At 36.9% G+C, this 19,478-nt stretch overlaps 1 protein-coding gene across 1 annotated transcript in view; it reads right to left on the bottom strand.

Annotated features, from left to right (window-relative positions):
• The window catches only part of GDI2 (GDP dissociation inhibitor 2), a gene marked incomplete at its 5' end in the record, with an annotated part of 41,583 nt that overhangs the window by 6,769 nt on the left and 15,336 nt on the right, over window positions 1-19,478 (bottom strand). Inside the window, 6 exons of the mRNA XM_015569723.1 lie at window positions 708-807; window positions 5,431-5,562; window positions 5,824-6,022; window positions 12,805-12,939; window positions 16,206-16,305; window positions 18,574-18,681. Of these exons, the coding sequence (XP_015425209.1) occupies window positions 708-807; window positions 5,431-5,562; window positions 5,824-6,022; window positions 12,805-12,939; window positions 16,206-16,305; window positions 18,574-18,681 (774 nt within the window). The remainder of the gene's footprint in view (window positions 1-707; window positions 808-5,430; window positions 5,563-5,823; window positions 6,023-12,804; window positions 12,940-16,205; window positions 16,306-18,573; window positions 18,682-19,478) is intronic.

Genomic DNA, 19,478 nt, shown 5'->3' with positions numbered 1-19,478 from the left:
ACGACTGACAGCACAGTGGTGGTGGTGGTGGGAGCCTCTCCCACCGCCTCAGCAGCGCTAAGGATGTCCAACTACAGCTTAGGCCTGCTCCCCTCTGGCGAGTGGACATCTCCCAAGGGCTTCCAGGCTGCCACAGGGATGTCTGACTGCCAGCTTAGGCCCAATCCCCTGGGGAGCAGGCCTAAGCCAGCAGGTAGCCATCGCCCCGAGGGGTCCCAGACTGAGAGAGGGCACAGGCCGGGCTGAGGACTCCTCCAAGTGCATCAATGTGCACCAGGCCTCTAGTATATATATAAAAAAAATGTTAAAATTTAACAATTTATTAAATTATAATAACAAAACAGTATTGCCTAATAAGCCCAATTTCAACAAATAAATTATAAGTGGTACTAACAAAGCTAAACTTAAATAAATTTGAGACAGGCATCAACCCATAGTGTACACCACTTAGCACTCATCCATAATGCATATTTTATAGTCTCAAGAGGAAGCAACAATCAACAAAACAAAGTATTGATCTGTTTTCTTAAAGCACAAACTCATTAACTAGTCCTTAATCATACTGAATACCAGTTTGTTATAAGAAATCAGATATCCATGTAGTCTGAAATCTAGCATAAGTGTCCATACCAAATTTAAGTACTTATTAGATAATAAAGTTTTCTTTACAAGAACACAGTATATTTTAATTGTAAATGCTACTTTACCTCTCCTTCAGATTTAACACCAATCACTTTTCCATTTTGCACAATTATTTCTTCAATTGGTTTATTCAGCATGTAGGTACCTCCATAAATAGCACTTAGCCTAAAAAATTTATTAAATTACAATTGGTAATTTATAATTGTTTCAACTACTAAAGTCTACTTTCCTAGATCTTAATTATAAGCAATATTTATCTGCTCAATTTTCTTCCAAAAGGCATTAGTTTAAAAGTCATTACAGCATCAATTATAAAAAATGAAATATCATATTCAATGAATAGTAAGTAAAAAAAACAAAAAACAGACCAATAATGAAAGAATAGCTTAAATGTGTCCAATCCTCTTGCATATAAATAAAACTATCAAGAAGCACTGGAGAGTGACTAAACGCAGGCAGAAACTGGGGGGAAAACTTGGAAGGAGGCAACTGGATGAAATATTTATGTGGTTTATATGCATGAGTCTTCCCCTGAGGGAAAGAACTCCCCAGGCCTTATAACATGGAATAGCTATAACAGAAGAAAAAGCCTGTGGTCTTATCATCATGAGATGACATAGGACAGAATTTGGGGTTGTCAATGGAGATGAAAATTGGGGGTTGGGAGGGATTCCTACAAAGAGTAGCCACCAAATCTGTAAAGCCTCTTCCATCCTTAGCTAACTCCAGAAGTACTTGCACATGAGGCAGACTCCAAGAAAGCCAGCAAAAAAGCAGTAGCTGAAAAGCAAAAAGACTTGAGCAGAGATTACAGCTGTAGGTCATAAGGACAAATGAGTCTGAAGTTTGAAACTGCCTTATTATATTAGGAGCTTGGCAGACACTCTGGGCTTTCCACGGAAACCCTAGTAACTACTGTTTCAGGGCTAATAAGTCAGCCAAGGACAAAAGACCCTCTTTAAAAAGGCATAAAATCAAAACTCCAAAATTCAAAGTGAACTTATCTGCCAATTTGGAAATTAATACTCTTCAGAGAAACACTCCAGCATCTCTACAATGTACCAGTATGTCCAGTATATGCTAAAAATTATAAAAATTATAAGATATAACAAAAAAAAATGTGATCCAAAGAGGATAAGCAATCAACATAAACTGACCCATATTACTGATGTTTAAAAAATGCAGAAAGTTAAAGACAACTATTAGAAATATGATCAAGGATGCCCGGATCAGTGTGCTCAGTGGTTAGCTCAATGGTTAGTGTTTCAGCCCATGCACAAAAGGATTGTGGATCCAATTCCTCATGAAGGGCATGTACCTGAGCTGCAGGTTCAATCCCTGGTCCCAGTTTGGGCATGTGTGGGAGGCAACCACTTTCACATCAATGTTTCCCTGTCTCTCACTCTCCCCTCTCTCTCCCTCCCTCTCATTCTCTCTCAAAATCAATTGCAAAAAAATATCCTCAGTTGAGGACTAACAAAACAAAACAAGAAAATTTGCAAACATCCTTGTTCAAGGATACATGTTCAAGAATGTTATAAATATAGGAGAGTCAAAATGAGTTACACAGCATCTCACAAAATAAATTAAAACTGTATTTGAAAATAGAAATTCTAGATCTAGTATAATATTAAAAAAAATTAAAACTCACTGAATGGGATTATCAGCTTATTGGAAATAACAGAAACAAGAGTCAGTGAACTTGAAGACAAATGAACAGGCATTATCCAATGAAGTAAGGAGAGGGAAAAAATAGACAAAAAAATGAACAGTGCTGGCCAAGTAGCTCAGTTGACTAGAGCATTCTCTTGATATGCCTAGGTTGTTCGATCCCAGTGTAGGCTCATACAAGAATCAACCAATGAATGCATATATGGCTGGAACAAAAAAACTGATGTTTCCCCCCCCCAACCCCTGCTCCCATGAACTCTCTCTCTCTCTTTACGAACCAGAAGAAGGTCAAGGTTCAATTCCCGGTCAGGGTACATGCCCAAGGTTGCAGGCTCCATTCCCAGTAAGGGGTATACAGTAGGCAGCCGATCAATGATTCTCTATCACCGATGTTTCTATCTCTCCCTCCCTCCGCTAAAATCAATAAAAATGTATTTAAAGAAATAAAAATCAACATATAAAAATGTTTTTTTTAAAATGAGCAGAGCCTCAATGACCTATGGAATAACACCAAGCATCTAACATACAAATAATTGGTGTCTCGGAAGAAGAGAGAATATGGGATGAAATATCTAAAGAGGATAGTGATTTAAAAATTACCAATTTGATATAAAAAATGAACTTACACATTCAAGCACTTTAACAAAACCACACCTAGACAAATCCTAGTGAAACTGCCATAACCCAACGAAGACATTTGAAAATAGCTAAAAGAAAAAACCACTATATATACACAAACTAGTAGTGACACCTAACATACACAAATGCATACACGCACACAAACTAAATTTTAAAAAATTAAAGGGATAGCCCTGATCAGTGTTGCTCAGTGGTTACAGGATCAGCCCAAGCACTGAAGGATCATGGGTTCAATTTCCAGTCAAGGGTAATCCGAACCTGGGTTGCAGGTTCGATCCCCAGCTCTGGTTCGGTTGCACTGGGGAAGCAAGCAATCAGTATGTCTCTCTCACATCAAAGTTTCTCACTATTTCTCCCCCTCCCTCCCACTCTGCATTATTAACTCAATGTCAACACCCCTTCATAATAAAAACTCTCAGCAAGATACAAATACACAAATTTTTAATCTAATAAAACCATCTAGAAAAAAACATTTAATAATAAAATATTGAAAACATTTCCCTTAAGACTTGGAATAAAGCAAGGGTGTCCATTCTCACAACTTCTATTCATCATTTTTCTATTAGTCCTAGCCAGTGCATAAAGGCAGAGGGAGAAAAGGAGGAACAAAAAGGTTGTAAAAGAAGAAGCTAATCTCTCTGTTCAAAGATGAGATAACTGTGTACAAGGAAAATCCTAAGAAATCTATAAAAACTAGATATAAGGTCAGTATACATAAATCAATTATGTTTCTGTATATTAGCAGCAAACAACTCTGAAAACAAACTTTCATTAACAGCAACATCAAAATAACCACACTTATGAATAAATTTGAACAAAAAAAAATGCTAGATCTCTACAATGAAGCTACAAGACACTGCTGAGACAAAGAAAACCTAAATATATGAAGAGAGCAAATTCATGCATTGGAAAACTCAGTATTATTAAGATAATTCTCCCCCAAATTGATCTATAGATTTTTTTTATTAAATTTATTGGGATGACAGTGGTTAGTAAGATCATACAGGTTTTAAGTGTACATTTTTATGATACATAATCTGTATATTGCATTGTGAACATCAAAAGTCAAATCATCTCCCATCACCATATTTAGCCCCCTTTATTCTTTACTACCCTCCTGATCTATACAGATTTAATTCATCCTAATTAAAATCTCAGCAAGCACTTTTTCTAGAAATTGTCAACCTGTTCTAAAATGTATTTGGAAATACAAAGGACCTCAAATAGCCAAAACATTTTGAAAAAGAACAAAGATGAGGACTTGCATTACGTGATTTCAAGGCTTTTAGAAAAAGACATAGGAGAACATCTTTATGCTCTTGAGTTTTCTTAGGACCCCAAAAGCACTAAACATTGAAAAAAAAAGAGCTCAGCATGGCTCAGTGGTTGAGCATTGACATGAACCAGGAGAGGAAGGACGGTTCAATTTCCAGTCAGGGCACATGCCTGGGTTGTGGGCTCGATCCCCAGTGTGGGGTGTGCAGGAGGCAGCTGAACAATGATTCTCTCTCATCATTGATATTTCTCTCTCTCCCTCTCCCTTCCTCTGGAAATCAACAAAAATATATATTTTTAAAAAGATACAACATAAAAATGTAAAGCTTCTGCCACAGATTGGGAGAAAACATTTATAATGCATATATATCTGACAAAAGACTTGCTGTCAGGATACATAAAGATCTCCTACAAATCACAAAGACAACCAATCTTTAAAAATGTACAGAAGGCATGAACAATCACACCACAAAATTATACTAACAGCCAACAACCTCATGAAAAGGTGATCAATATTAGTCCTTAAGAAATGCAAATTAAAACCATAACGAGATACTATTTCACACCTACTGGGTAGTTTCAATTAAAAAGACTGACAACACAAATGTTGACAAGCATATGGAGCAACTAAAATTCTCAGGCATTGCTGAGTATAAAGTGGTACAATCACTCTCTCAAGTATCCATAAAAGAAAAGGGGGGATATTCACATAATGGAATACTACTCAATACTTTTTACTGTAAATGAACTACCACCAGCATGTGTATCAACATAAATGGATCTCAAAAATATTAAGCAAAGGTCAGACACAAATGAGTACATACTGTATTATCCCCTTTATATAAACTTCAAAAACAGGCAAAAGTATTTTATAGTGATTAGAAATTACAAACGTCATTGTTATGGTTTGGGAGGGGTGATTATGAGATGATACAAAGGAACTTTCTGGAATGAGAAAAATGTTATCTTGATTCTGGAGTTTTTATTACGCAAGTTTATACATGTATCAAACTCAACATTTTTACTGTAGATTTGTGGTTTTGTTGTATGTGAATTTTACTTCAAAAACAAAAAGCATCTCATTATTCACAGGCATATCTTGTCTCATTTTTTACAACTGTATCTCATATACTAGTACTTCTGTGGGAGATGAAGTTCAGAATCAGTGGGGTTTTAGCAAATAGGAAAAATATGGGTTCTTACCTTGCAAATCCTTGTGGCAGTTCTCCAAGGCCATACAGTGGATAAAGATATGGGCTTTTGCCATATCTTGCCAAAGACTCACTGTAAAGTTTAATCCTATTAATGGTTTCACTACATGGTTGATCTAAATAGCTGGAGAAGAGGAAATGAATATTACAAGAGGCTTCGGTTTTCATTATTGTGTTCAATTTAAAATCTTTTTCTGCAGTGATTTCAACTTATTACCGTTGCATTTTACTTAAAAGGTTCTAACATTAATTTGCAACTAGAACCTCTTCTTTCAGTGTATGACATGGCTATATATTTGTTTAGCTAGAATTTCCACATTGGAAAAGTTAGGAAATTCAGTTAGCATTCCAAACAATATATAAATCTAAAAACCAGAAAACTTACTCATCAGTTCTGTAAAGTGCCAGGGCATGACCAGTAAAATCTATAACATCTTGGCCCAAATCAAATTTCTTATACACCTCTCGCATTGCAGTCTTCTTAGGATCAACGCCCTCAAAAGTTCTAGCATCATTTTCATCGAAGTTGGCAACATATACTAGGAATTTTCTGAAGCGACGTTTTTCAAACAGCCCCATTAAGCCTAAAAGATAATTTTTCAAAAAGCACACACTTACAATAGAACACTGGAGAAAAAGTATGAAAGGAAACGTTTAAATTTGCCATGTTATTATTTGAGGCTCTTCTAACACAGTGTGCAATTTAACCAGTTAACTGCCGCGCTATTTTGATTTTAATTAAAAAAGATCCGCCACTTGCCTCTATAGACTCTTATGGCGTACAAATGGTTAAGATATGAGTGTTTGGCCAACTTTAAAATAAACTGACATAATTATAACAGATCAGTAAGGTCTTCAATTTTAAAGTACAATAACAACCAGTACTTAATTAAATGTAGTATGTCTAATTATGTTTCTTATTAGGTACAAGGTCAAGATGACTTTGCAAAAACTATTTATTCACGAAGGCATACAGCTGAATGTTACTTTTAACAACTCTAATTGATACTCGGCCAACTGCCTAAAATTCTGAATACTCTTCCTCTTCTTATCTGTATTTAGATGTTGATTATGCTGCTATTCACTTTAATGAAGTCCTAAATCATCAGTTTACTGCTTCATACAATAAGAAGTAGTTCATTATACAACAATAAATGACCACATAATAAAGCCTCAGACATTCCTATTAGTCAGTTACTACTACTAATATACAGCAAATAGAAAGACAAGGGCAAAGAAACAGAAAACTTTCTGGTTTTACAATCTTTTTCCCCCTTTCCTAAACTGTACAGCTACTTCCAAAAACAACAATAGCTTCAAAAACAAATTCTCAAATGTTTCTTTTTTATCTGTTGACAATTTAGTGTTTTGATATTTTTAACATTCTTTCCCAAGACTATAACTGAAACCAACAAAACTGAAAATTCAAATGATCATAACCTGACCGGGTAGTTCAGTTGGTTAGAGCATCTTCCAGATATGCCAATTTGCGGGTTTGATCCCAGGTCATAGCACATAAAAAAATCAACCAATAAATGCTAAGTGGAACAACAAATTGGTGGGGTTTTTTTTCTCTCTCTTCTCTCTCTCTAAAATCAATTTAAAAAATTTATAAATGGCCGAAACCAGTTTGGCTCAGTGGATAGAGCGTCGGCCTGCAGACGGAAAGGTCCCAGGTTCGATTCCGGTCAAGGTCATGTACCTTGGTTGCGGGCACATCCCAGTGGGGCATGTGCAGGAGGCAGCTGATCGATGTTTCTCTCTCATCGATGTTTCTAACTCTCTATCTCTCTCCCTTCCTCTCTGTAAAAAATCAATAAAATATATTTTTTTTAAAAAATTTATAAATGATTATAAGGCTATTAGTGACAGCTGACTACATATTTTACAACCTACCTTTAAAAATGGAGAGAATGCATACACAGTAAAGACATAACGCTAAAAAGAAATATTCTATCACCACATCAGCACCAAAGTTAAGACCCAAGTTTAATTGTCTGGTGTTGGGTGAACGACTAAAAAAGAAACATGAGTCACCACTGTAATGCGCTTGTATTTCAGGTATATTCTGGTGGACGCTGCCTGTTGGAACCTAAAGCTACCACCAACAGCTTATTGGGGATAACTGCGTAACTTTTTTTAAAAACCAGAATAAAAATCCTAGTGTCTTCTTAAATTCCTCTCCATTTCCTTTTTTCGTTCCCTCCCTCCCCTCATCATTATGGCTGGTGACCCTGTTTCACAGCCAAGCAGAGGTGCTCCAGCAGCTTCTCCGCCCCTTCCATGGTGCCATGCATGGTGCCAGCTAGTGATATCCATTACTAGCAGTATGGCACCAAAACCACTGTGATTACAAACATTTTAGAGATCCAGTGCTCATTCTGAAAGTCATAATTGAAAGAGTTAAAATATTTCCTACAGTATAATTTTTATAACAGCTGCTTCTATAATGATGCCTTCCTATTGAAAATTGTACCCCCCTGCCCTAGCCAGCTTGGCTCAGTGGATAGAGCATCGGCCTGCGGACTGAAGGGTCCCAGGTTCGATTCCGGCCAAGGGCACATGCCTGGGTTGCAGGCTCGATCCCCAGTGTGGGGTGTGCAGGGAGGCAGCCAATCAATCATTCTCTCTCATCATTGATGTTTCTATCTCTCTCTCCTTCTCCCTTCCTCTCTGAAATCAATAGAGAAATATATTTTAAAAAATAATAAAATAAAACTTATATTAGGTATACCACATAAAAACAAAAATATTAAAATTATATTGAAAAATTAGAAAATAAAATTTTTTAGAATTAGTCCCGAGTAGTGTCTTACCTTCATTTGAAATAGGTTTGACTTTCAATCATTCACTTATACAATGAAGTTTACTTACCAAAAAAACACACCAAAACTTTTAAAACATAAAAAAAATTACAAAATCCAGAGTAGTTTCACTAAGAGAATAGATAAAAGCTTTTCAATTAACTAAGAGGTAACCATAGAATTTTAAAAATTAGGGTAGAATCAGTATCATAAAAAACTAAGATATGGCACACAATATAGAATTCTAATGGTAGAATTAGAGGTGCAGCAAGCACAGCTACCTCAGACCACTACAAGCCCTGGGATTCACTTAGATCTGTGATATCAAAGGTGATTTGATGCCAAAGTGCTCCAGATAAATAGATGCCTCACAGCAGTAAGAATAAGAATAAATAAACAAGCTAAAGATTTAGCTTTTCAAAGCTATTCATGAAAACTTCTCAAAACATTTCTGAACATACTAATTGTGTTCAACATTCTGTAGAGGTCATATATATTTCTCATTGATTTCACAAAAATAACATCTGACCAAGCAACAAATTATTTACTGGAACCTTGGCTTTTTATCTGGCATCATGAACTATCTATCACAAGAACCAAGAGTGTCTACAGATCTGAAAAAAAAAAGCAATAGTAACGGGCTACATTAATAGAAGTGTATTGTCCTAGGAAAGTAATAGTCCTACTGACACTGAGCAGACAACATCTGGAGTATTATGTCTGGTCTGTTTGCAATACTATTATTATATACTAGAGGCCCAGTGTATGAAAATTGTGCCCTAGGAGGAGTGGGGTACCTCAGCCCGAGCAGTCGAACATCCTTAGCGCTGCCGCAGAGGCAGGTGAGGCTCCCACCACCGTGGCTGCACACATCAGCCATGAGCCCAGCTCAGGGTTCTGGCTGAGCAGTGCTCACCCTGTAGGAGCGCACTGACCACCAGGGGGCAGCTCCAGCATTGAGCATCTGCCCCCTGGTGGTCAGTGCACGTCATAGCGACCAGTCGTTCCACCGTTCGGTTGGTTTGCATATTAGCCTTTTATTATATAGGATAGGATAATCTTGGCAAATCAGAGAATTTACAAAAAAAGTATACAAGAGATCAAGATAGCATATTATATGAGAAACAATCACAGAAACTAGAAATGTTTACCACGAAGAAAAAAAGAATCAGATGGTACATAACAGTTAAAATATTTTTAAAAGATGTATATACTATATATAGTACAGTAGTTAAAACTATAGGGGGTTCTTGAGTCAGATAAATCTGACTTCCAGCCAGTTCAAAAGTCAGAAGTTATGCTACTTTGGGCTTTTCTTTCACATCGCTATATCTCAGTTTTCCCATCTGTAAAAAATAATAGCACCCACATCTCACAGGTTTGTAATAAAGGACTACATAAACTAAAATTAGATAACACACAGAGTGTGTTACAGCATACAGTACATGTATGCTGGCAAACATGTTCAGTAAATGTAAACTATAGTCCTATACAATAAAAGCCTAATATGCTAAGTGTCCAGTCAACTGGTCAGCCGTTCAACCAACCAAAACATAATATGCTAATGATATGCTAAGGTTGCTCAATCGCTTGCTATGACATGCACTGACCACCAGGGGGCAGACAGTCAACCATTCAACCAGTTGCTATGATGTGCACTGACCATCCAGGGCAGACGCTCTGACCGGTAGGTTAGCTTGCTGCTGGGGTCCAGCTGGCAACACGAGCCGGACACACCCTGGAGCCCTCCCATGGTTCCTCCCCAGCTGGCCAATATCCCGCATCTCTCCCCAGCCCCAATGGTGTACCAGTGGGGTCTCTTGGCCTGGCTGCACCCTCTCACAATCCAGGACCCCCTCGGATTGTCAGAGAGCCAGTTTTGGCCTGATTCCGCAGGCCAGGTCGAGGGACTCCACTGGTGCGCAAATCCATACACCAGGCCTCTAGTTAAAACTATAAAGTAATTTATTCATATCTTTCTCTTTTATTTTACATTTCTCTTGAACTTCGCTACCTCGACACTTCCTTATCTCATTCATTAACTTTGTCTAGAATTTCCATGCCACCATTGACTTCAAAATTCTATCCACTAATATAAAAACAGCTGCTGATAAGGTAGTGATATGGTAAAAATTCATCAAACTGTATACTAAAAAAACAGATAAATTCTACTGTATATAAATTATACCTCAATAAACCTAGCTTAAAAATGTATACATTAAGCCCAGCCAGAGTGACTCAGTGGTTGAGGGTCGAGCTATAAACCAGGAGTCACAGTTCGATTCCTGATTAGGGCACTTGGATGGGTTACGGGCTCGATCCCTAGTGTGGGGCATGCTGGAGGCAGTCTATCAGTGATTCTCTCTCATCACTGATGTTTTTGTCTTTCTCTCTCCCTTCCTCTCTGAAATCAATAAAAATATATTTTAAAATAAATCCATAGGTAAGAGCTCAAAGGTAATAAAAAATAAAAAGCACAAACTTTGTTTAAAAGGAATGTATTCAACCTCTTGCATCCCTAGTTCTATGAAAACACTTTATGCAATTATACTCACTGTCATATTTTATTATATTTTTTAATATATTTTTTAATTGATTTCAGAGAAGAAGGGAAAAGGAGAGATACAACATCAATCAGAAAGAATCAGCAATTAGCTGCTTCCCACATACCCCCTACTAGGGATCTTTAAAATATTTAAAACTAGAGGCCAGGTGCACAAAATTGTGCACAGGTAGGGTCCCTAGGCCTGGCTGGCAATCACAGCCAATTGGGGCCTTACAGCTGCTAGCTGGGGCCTTCCTTCCCTGGCTGCCGGCCGCTGGCCGGGGCCTTCCTTCAGTCCATGCTGCCCTCTGGTGGTTAGCATATGTCATAGCAAGCGATCATACTCCCAGTCTCCCGGTCAAACTCTCGAGAGGACAATTTGCATATCAGGCTTTTATATATATGGAAGACAGCCTGGCCAGTGTTGCTCAGTGCTTGAGTGTAAACCTATGAACCAGGAGGTCACAGTTCAATTTCTGCTCAGGGGACATGCCTGGGTTGTGGGCTCACACTATGGGGAGTATGGGAGGCAGCCGATCAATGATTCTCTTTCATCATCGATGTTTCTATCTCTCCCTCTCCCATCCTCTCTGAAATCAATAAAAATATGTTTTAAAAAAAGGATTTAAAATAATTCCTAACCCATGATTACACCACTAACGCCCTTCAATTTAATTTGGAGCCATTCCCTTCCTTTCCCAATTGTCAATTCTAACCTAGCAAAACTATTAGTGGATTTTTTTTTACTATCCAGCTATAGTGTCTTTCAACATTTTAGGCCCAATATTTTCTCCCCTAATAGCAAGAAGTAAATAAATGGAGTTAGGAAAAACTGCCAAAATAAATAAGAAAACTTTTCCACATTTATGCCAAAATAAAATTACTGGAGAATTTATCGATTCTTTTCCTATTCTCCCAAACCTTTCCCTCCTCTAAACTCCTAAAACATCTAGTATATAAAACTCATCTACTCCTTAGTTATACAAATTTGTCCTTTCTTAAACTGCTTTGTACAACAACTAGAACACCCTAAAGAACAGAGGTCCTTTCTAGGGGTGTTTGCTATTTAAGAGATCAAGACAGAAAATGTTAACCAGGAATCTTAGGTTGAGCCAGTGGAGGAAATAATTTAGGGCAGAGAATAAAATCACACCATACTCAGTAGAAATTCCTAAACACAGAGATTTTGGAGAATGGCAACAACACCAACTTAGAAGATGGGTTTCGCCAGATCAGAGTTCTTTTCTTTTTCAGCAGGTTGGACAATATAGTCTAGGTCCTAGACCAGGGGTGGGCAAACTTTTTGACTCGAGGGCCACAATGGGTTCTTAAACTGGACCGGAGGGCCGGAACAAAAGCATGGATGGAGTGTTTATGTGAACTAATATAAATTCAAAGTAAACATCATTACATAAAAGGGTACGGTCTTTTTTTTTTAGTTTTTTCAAACGGGGCCCGCGGGCCGTAGTTTGCCCACGACTGTCCTAGACTCTAGGAGGTCAGCTTAATAAGGTTAAGAACACAGGCTTTGGAGCAATCCCTCCAGGGTTTCAATTCCCATCTGCTACTTAAATCACTTATGTGATTTCAGGCCTGAATTTTCTTATCTATAAAATGGAAAACTTACTTCATAAAGGTGTTTTAAAAGCCAAGTAAGAAAATGAATGTGAAGTGTGTAGCACAGAGGCTAACACACAGGAAACACAAAAAACCAACTGCTCTTTTGAATTATTACTATGAAAGAGCACTACTAGACCTAGACATAGAGATGGTCATGATATAGAGATGGTCATTTAAACTCTCTTTAAATGTCAAAAAGAATAGAAAAATTTGAACATTCTGTTCATTAAGGTATTCTCAACTGCCCAGAATAGTGTCTGGCATGTAATACACATTCAATAAATATTTTTTGATCAAATGAGTGGATGAGGGTTGATATAAGGGATATTAAATTTAATCTCTAAGAGTCATTTTCCATTGTAAAACCTTAACATTCTGAAAAAATAAAATTACTTACTAGATGCCAGGGCTTCTGCTTCAGTGGAAGGAACCTTGTAGATTTTTCCTCCCTTATAGACAAAGCTCCCTTCAGTCACTTTGAAATCCAGATAACGAGTGACTTCTGTATAAAGTAGCATCTTAACCAGCTGACCTATAAAAGTCACACAATTCAAACTATAATTAATATCCTACTATCCTTAAAAACTAGCAGAAAACACATTTACCAATATTAATAGCTTCATAATTTGTTAGCATTGTCCAATAACTCCTACAAAAAGTCTCCAAAGCCATATTTTAAATGAGACAATCAGAATGCATACCTATTTGTTAGCATATTTAGAAGTATTTTTTAATGTACAACTTCAAGGTTAATAACTTCATTAACTTGCTTTTGTAAAAGCTACACAATTATTACAGGTATGAGGTTACAATTATAATACTATTGAAATAGGTTGGGTTACTTTAAAATTCCTGTTATATTTTAAAGAGAGGCAAATCAAAGGCAAAAATTTTCAGGAATTTATGCTTTACAGTTTCTATGTCAATTTATATTAATAAAACAAACATTAATTTCAGATAAAGAAAAAGCAAAAACAAAAAAGCAAAATAAATAAATAAATGGGAGGGTGGGAAGACAGGCATACAATTAAAATATTACCTACATATAAACCAAAGAAATTCTGGTATGCTAAAAACAGCAAACTTCTTTTAGAAATAAAATTATTTTAAAACTCATTTGCAAAGCACACTAAAGCAGTCAAAATAAAAAGGTTTTCTTTGAAAACAAGAAATAATGACAATAGCATTATGCAACCAGATATTAAAGTAACATTGTACAATTATATTGGTTAGTCCACAAATCAGTCAAAAACAATACAGACCCCACATATAAGAATTTAACATATCATAAAAGTTTAAATCAAAGTGGAAAAAATAAATGGTGCTGAGGGACAAATGACTCACCATTTTGATAAAATAAATTTCAATCTCTACTTCTCAAAGAACAGGATAATAAAATAGGTAATTTACATAGAAAATAGGTGAAAAAAAGGAAAGTGTAAAACTATTTAAAAGTATTACTATTTATATAACCTTGAGGTAGAAAAATTTTAAGCATACCCTTCCGAATCACGACAATGAAAGAAAGATCAACCTATATGACTACATGAAATTTAAAAGCTTTTGCACATACACACACACACAAAATACAACAGTAATATAAAAGGCCAATCACAAACTGGAAAAGGTATTTTAAACATATTTTTAAAGAGTATAGTCTTTATAAAGAGCACTTTAAAACAATAAGAAAAAACACAAAACCTCAACAGAAAAATATGCAAAAGCACAAGGCTAAGACAGTTCCTCAAAAAATACAAAAACCACTGTAGCTGGTTTGGCTTAGTGGATAAAGCATCGGCTTGCAGACTGAAGGGTCCCAGGTTTGATTCCGATCAAGGGCACATACGGGGGTTGCAGGCTCCATCCCCAGTAGGAGACATGCAGGAGGCAGCCAATCGATGATTCTCTCTCTTCATTGATGTTTCTATCTCTCCCCCCTCTTCCTCTCTGAAATAAATAAAAAACAATAACAACAACAATAATAAAAGAATACAAAAACCACTCTGGCTGGTGTAGCTCTACAGTTAGAGCGTCGGCCTGCACACCAAAGGGTCATGGGTTCAATTCCCAGTCAAGCACATTCCTGGGTTTTGGGTTCCCTCCCCAGCCATAGGCGAGTGTGCAAGAGGCAATCATTAGATGTGTCACACATTAGTGTTTCTCTCCCCCCACTTCCATTCTCTCTGAAAAATGGTGCAGTGTAGAAAAAATATAGAATGGGGGGGGGGGGGGGGGACACTCATGTGAGGATTAATAAATAAAAAAAGAATATAAAAGCCAATAAACATCTAGAAATCATTTCACCTTCTCATAAATAGATTTTAAAAATCAATTATTTTGTCTTTTAGTACAATAAAATGACAAAAAATAAAATGAAAAATATCTGAGTTTTGGTAAAGGTACTGGGGAAGGGGCAGTCTCACAATCTAATAGTGATTAGCAATATAAAGGGAAACCCTTAAGAAATCATTCCGCCCTGGTCGGCTTGGCTCAGTGGATAGAGTGTCAGCCTGCGGACTGAAGGGTCCCAGGTTCGATTCCAGCCGAGGGCACATGCCTGGGTTGCGGGCTCGATCCCCAGTAGGGGGGGTGCAGAAAGCAGCTGATCAATGATTCTCATCATTGATGTTTCTATCTCTCTTTCCTTCTCCCTTCCTCTCTGAAATCAATAAATATATTTAATAAAAAAAGAAAGAAATCATTCCATCATTCCCTTTATCCCCATGATACTCTTCAAGAAGTATACAATGAGATTTATCACATAAACACACATTCTCTCTCTCTCTCTCTCACACACACACACACACACAAACTCATAGTATATCAGTTGAAAAACATGACTGGGGAGAAAATTTAAAGAAATAATATATATACACACACACACACACACACAGCCTGGCGGGTTATACATCAAAATATATTAACTATAATTCTAGACGGTGAATTCTGATTACATAAATTTTATTTCCTTTCTGCTTATGTTTTCTAATTTCAATAAAATAATTTTAGCCATAACCGGTTTGGCTCAGTGGATAGAGCGTCGGCCTGCGGACTGAAAGGTCCCAGGTTCAATTCCGGTCAAGGGCATGTACCTTGGTTGCGGGCACATCTCCAGTAGGGGGTGTGCAGGAGGCAGCTGATCGATGTTTCTAACTATCTCTCTCCCTTCCTCTCTGTAAAAAAATCAATAAAATATATTAAAAAAATAATAATGATTTTATTACTTACATAAAAAATTTTGAGTTTACAATTCACCTCAAAACAATTTAGTTAACACTACATTATTTCAGAGAAAATTCAAATAAGAACTTTGCCTTAAAACAAATTACAGAATATGAAGTTTAAAAAAAGGGAAAGGGTGGCACATACTTTATTTTAAAGAACATAAATAGACTTTGCAGTCATCTCAGAAAAAGACAATATCAACAATTTAAAAAGATACTCAACTCCTCTAATTAAAAAATATTTTTTAAAAACTTTAAAAGCCAACAGATTAGAAAGACCCAGTTATCTACCAAAGCATCAAGAGAAAAATCTGTTATAAATGCTTACAATTTTGATATGTATTGTGTCATATCATATCATAATTTTCTTTCTTCAGAACCAATCACTAAGAAGTCACCTCAATTTCTCTCCATTTTTATTGCTTCCAGACACCTCTAATGGAGCATATTACTCACCATACTGTAACCATTTAAAAAAATCCATTTCCACATACCTGGAATAATATTCTCTGTCAGGAGTTAGTTTCTAGTTTTAAATCAGATTCTGTCATAAATTTAAGTTAGAATTCTTTACCATTAGCCATAAGGAACTTGGGAATTAAGTCAACATTCCAGTCTCTTCCTCTCCCCATTGATGATGGTGGTGCTCCTGGTATTTTAAATCTTTTGTATAACTAAAACCAAAACAAAAATACCTATAATGTAACAAAACTTAATTCCCATTATACTATGCAACTGTTTTTTGATAACATGGTTTTGGAGTAATAACACCAGTATATGAGGCAAAGTATAACAAGAACATTTATTTTTATTTTTGATTTTAGAGACAGGAGGATTTAAGGGGAGGGAGAGAGAACATCAACATGAAAGAGAAACATGGATAGGTTGCCAGACAGGGGAACAAATCTTTGGTGTACAGGACGACACTCCAACCAACTGAGCCACACCGGCCAGAGCAGCACATTTCATTTAAAGTTCTAATGTATACATAAACTAAGTATATTATTAAACTAATGAATGTTAACACAAGTACTGCAGAGGCAGTGTTTGTTTTATTAGCAGAAAAGCAAGAACACGAAACTATTTGTCAATGACACATTAATTAGTTCTGCAGATACACTCCTTATTTGTAGAAATCATTTAAACTCATTCCTTCCTGAATAGAAAGCCATCAAAAGGCTTAATTTTGCTTTTGTAGTTATGTAAGGAGTTAAAAATAAAATTTGGATTCTTCATATTAGAAAAGAGATTTAAAATTAGTCCAATTTATTTACAATTTGTGTGAGATAAGTAGAAACTCTAGATGAAAGCTTACAGTTTAAAATTTGAGAACATTCAAATTCACATATTGCTAAGGTGGAACAGAATAAGAAAGTAGGTACTTATATACTCTATAAAAATCCCTAAGTCCTTGCATATATTCACAGAAAAAGAAAACAGAACAGTGAGCTTGCTCATCTTACTGAAGAGCAGCTAATAAATGTACTAGGCATGGAAAGACTGGTGCCAGCACATCACTCCACCGATTACTCACAATGAAGAGCTCTGGTGGTAATCATCTTAACCAGGGTCAAACTTAGCACCATGAACAGTGGGGCAACCAGATGTTATGTGCCTGTTGATGTGATGCAATGGGAAGTAGCTAACAATACTTTCTTATAAACTAGCCTGGACTTTGCAAAAGGAAAAAGAAAAAGTGGAGAGACTTCAGTAGATGAAAAGAAAAGGAGAAACAACTCAAAGGCAGTGTTTAAACTGGTTTAAAAACAACACTACTGTACAACAATAACATTCTGAGGAATCCTGGGAAATTCAAATATGGTCTGGATATTATTATTAATTTTCTTAAATGTGGTAACAGTATTATACAGGAAAATATTATTATTAGCAAATGAATTCTGAAATAGGTCAAGTATCATTATGTCTATTACTTCCAATGGTTCAAAACCAGTAACACAAAAAGGCATGCTAATATAGCAAAATGTTAACTCAATCCAGATGGAGGTTTCTCATTCAGTAGTATTATTCCTTCTATTTCTTTGTATTCCTGAATATAGAAGAAAACTTTTTTATATAAATATTATTTTAAGTCATTATTTAAGAAGTAATTGATGGTATCTATATTTCCTATTTTTTTAAAAAAAGTACAGCTCATATCCATACATGTGGGTGCAGAACAAACATCACAAAGAGAAATAAATATATTTAGCAAAACACACTTTGGAAATGTTTCATATACCCATGTTATCAAAGAGTAGGGAACAGGGCAGTATGGTAAAAGGAACTAAGCTTTGGAGTCATATAACCTAGGTGAGCAACCCATTTCTGTGATTTTAACCCCACTGAGACTATTTTGTCTGAAAAATGGGGATAAAAAAAATCTCTGAGTAACTGGGAAAATAAATCAAACCATGAGGAAAGTACTGGCATTGTGTCTGGCACACATTAGGGCTTCATCAAAAGTTGAACTTCTATTAACTTTGAGAGATAACTGCTCCAGATGGCAACAAAGGGCACAATTTCAATTCTGCAAGCCCCAAACTAGAAGCTCCTGAAAATTATGATGCTCAAGATAATCTAATAAGAAATTAAAACTGCCATTAAACTTAATGCCCTTGATGAAGCATTAAAAATTACCTCTAAGGAGTAAAGTTGAGATTCACAAGTAAAAGATTTAGCCCTAGCTGGGTTGGCCCAATGGGTAGAGTGTCAGACTGCAGATTGAAGGGCCCCAGGTTTGATTCTGGTCAAGAACACATGCTGGGTTGTGGGCTCGATCCCCCAGTGGAGGGTGTGCAGGAGGCAGTTGATCAATGATTCTCTCTCATCATTGATGTTTCTACCTCCCTCTCCCTCTCCCTTCCTCTCTAAAATCAATTAAAAAAAATAAAAAGTAGAAGATTCAAAGTATAGAAGGCATATTAATTTATTATAATACTTACATCTTCCAGAGGTGTTATAGATGCACTTTCTCCTCCATAATATGGGTTTCTATCCATGTGAAGAACTTTCTTTCCATTCACTGACATTATACCTGACAGGATACATTCCTACAGGGAAAGCATAGTATCTTCAAAAGAAGAAAAGTGCTATAGCATGTTTCAAACAGATACATTCTCTTCAAGCCTCTCATAAAACGTTTTAGTAACTAACACCCAGGTATGTGCAATATATGATGTACTTTAAGGATAAAGCCCTAAAGGAGGGTTCAAAGTGTAATCTGTAGATCCCTGTGGGTCCCAAGGTTAAAACTATTTTCATAACCAGAGGCATGGAAACATGGAACAGACTGACAAATCTCAGAGGGAAGGGGAAAGGGGAGTGGGGAGAGATTAACTAAAGATCTTATATGCATATTAGAGGACTGATGCACAAAATTCGTGCACTGGCAGGGCTGCGGGTGTCCCCTCAGCCGGCAAGCGGACATCCCATTCACAGCTCACAGTCCGGGACCCCTCGATCCTTACCGCCCACTTGCTTGCTGCTCCTGACCACTGGGCTCACTGCTCCTAGCACTGCCATGGAGGCGGGAGAGGCTCCTGCCGCCACTGCGCTTGCCAACTATGAGCCCAGCTTCTGTCTGAACAGCACTCCCCCTGTGGGAGCGCATTGACCACCAGGGGGCAGCTCCTGCATTGAGCGTCTGCCTCCTGGTGATCAGTGTGTGTCATAGTGACCAGTCATTCCCAGTCGTTCTGCTGTTAGGGTCAATTTTCATATTACCCTTTATTATATAGGAGTGCCTAGCCAGCCTGGGTGAGGGGCTGATGGCTGTTTGCAAGCTGGCCACAGCCCCTTCAGGGTGGGGATCGCCCCTGGGGTGCCTGGCCAGCCTGGGTTTGGGGTT

Source organism: Myotis davidii, unplaced genomic scaffold (genome assembly GCF_000327345.1).
Source record: "Myotis davidii unplaced genomic scaffold, ASM32734v1 scaffold544, whole genome shotgun sequence".
Lineage (NCBI taxonomy): Eukaryota > Metazoa > Chordata > Mammalia > Chiroptera > Vespertilionidae > Myotis > Myotis davidii.
Note: the sequence above shows the minus strand (reverse complement) of the source record. Positions and strands in the feature narration are given on the sequence as shown.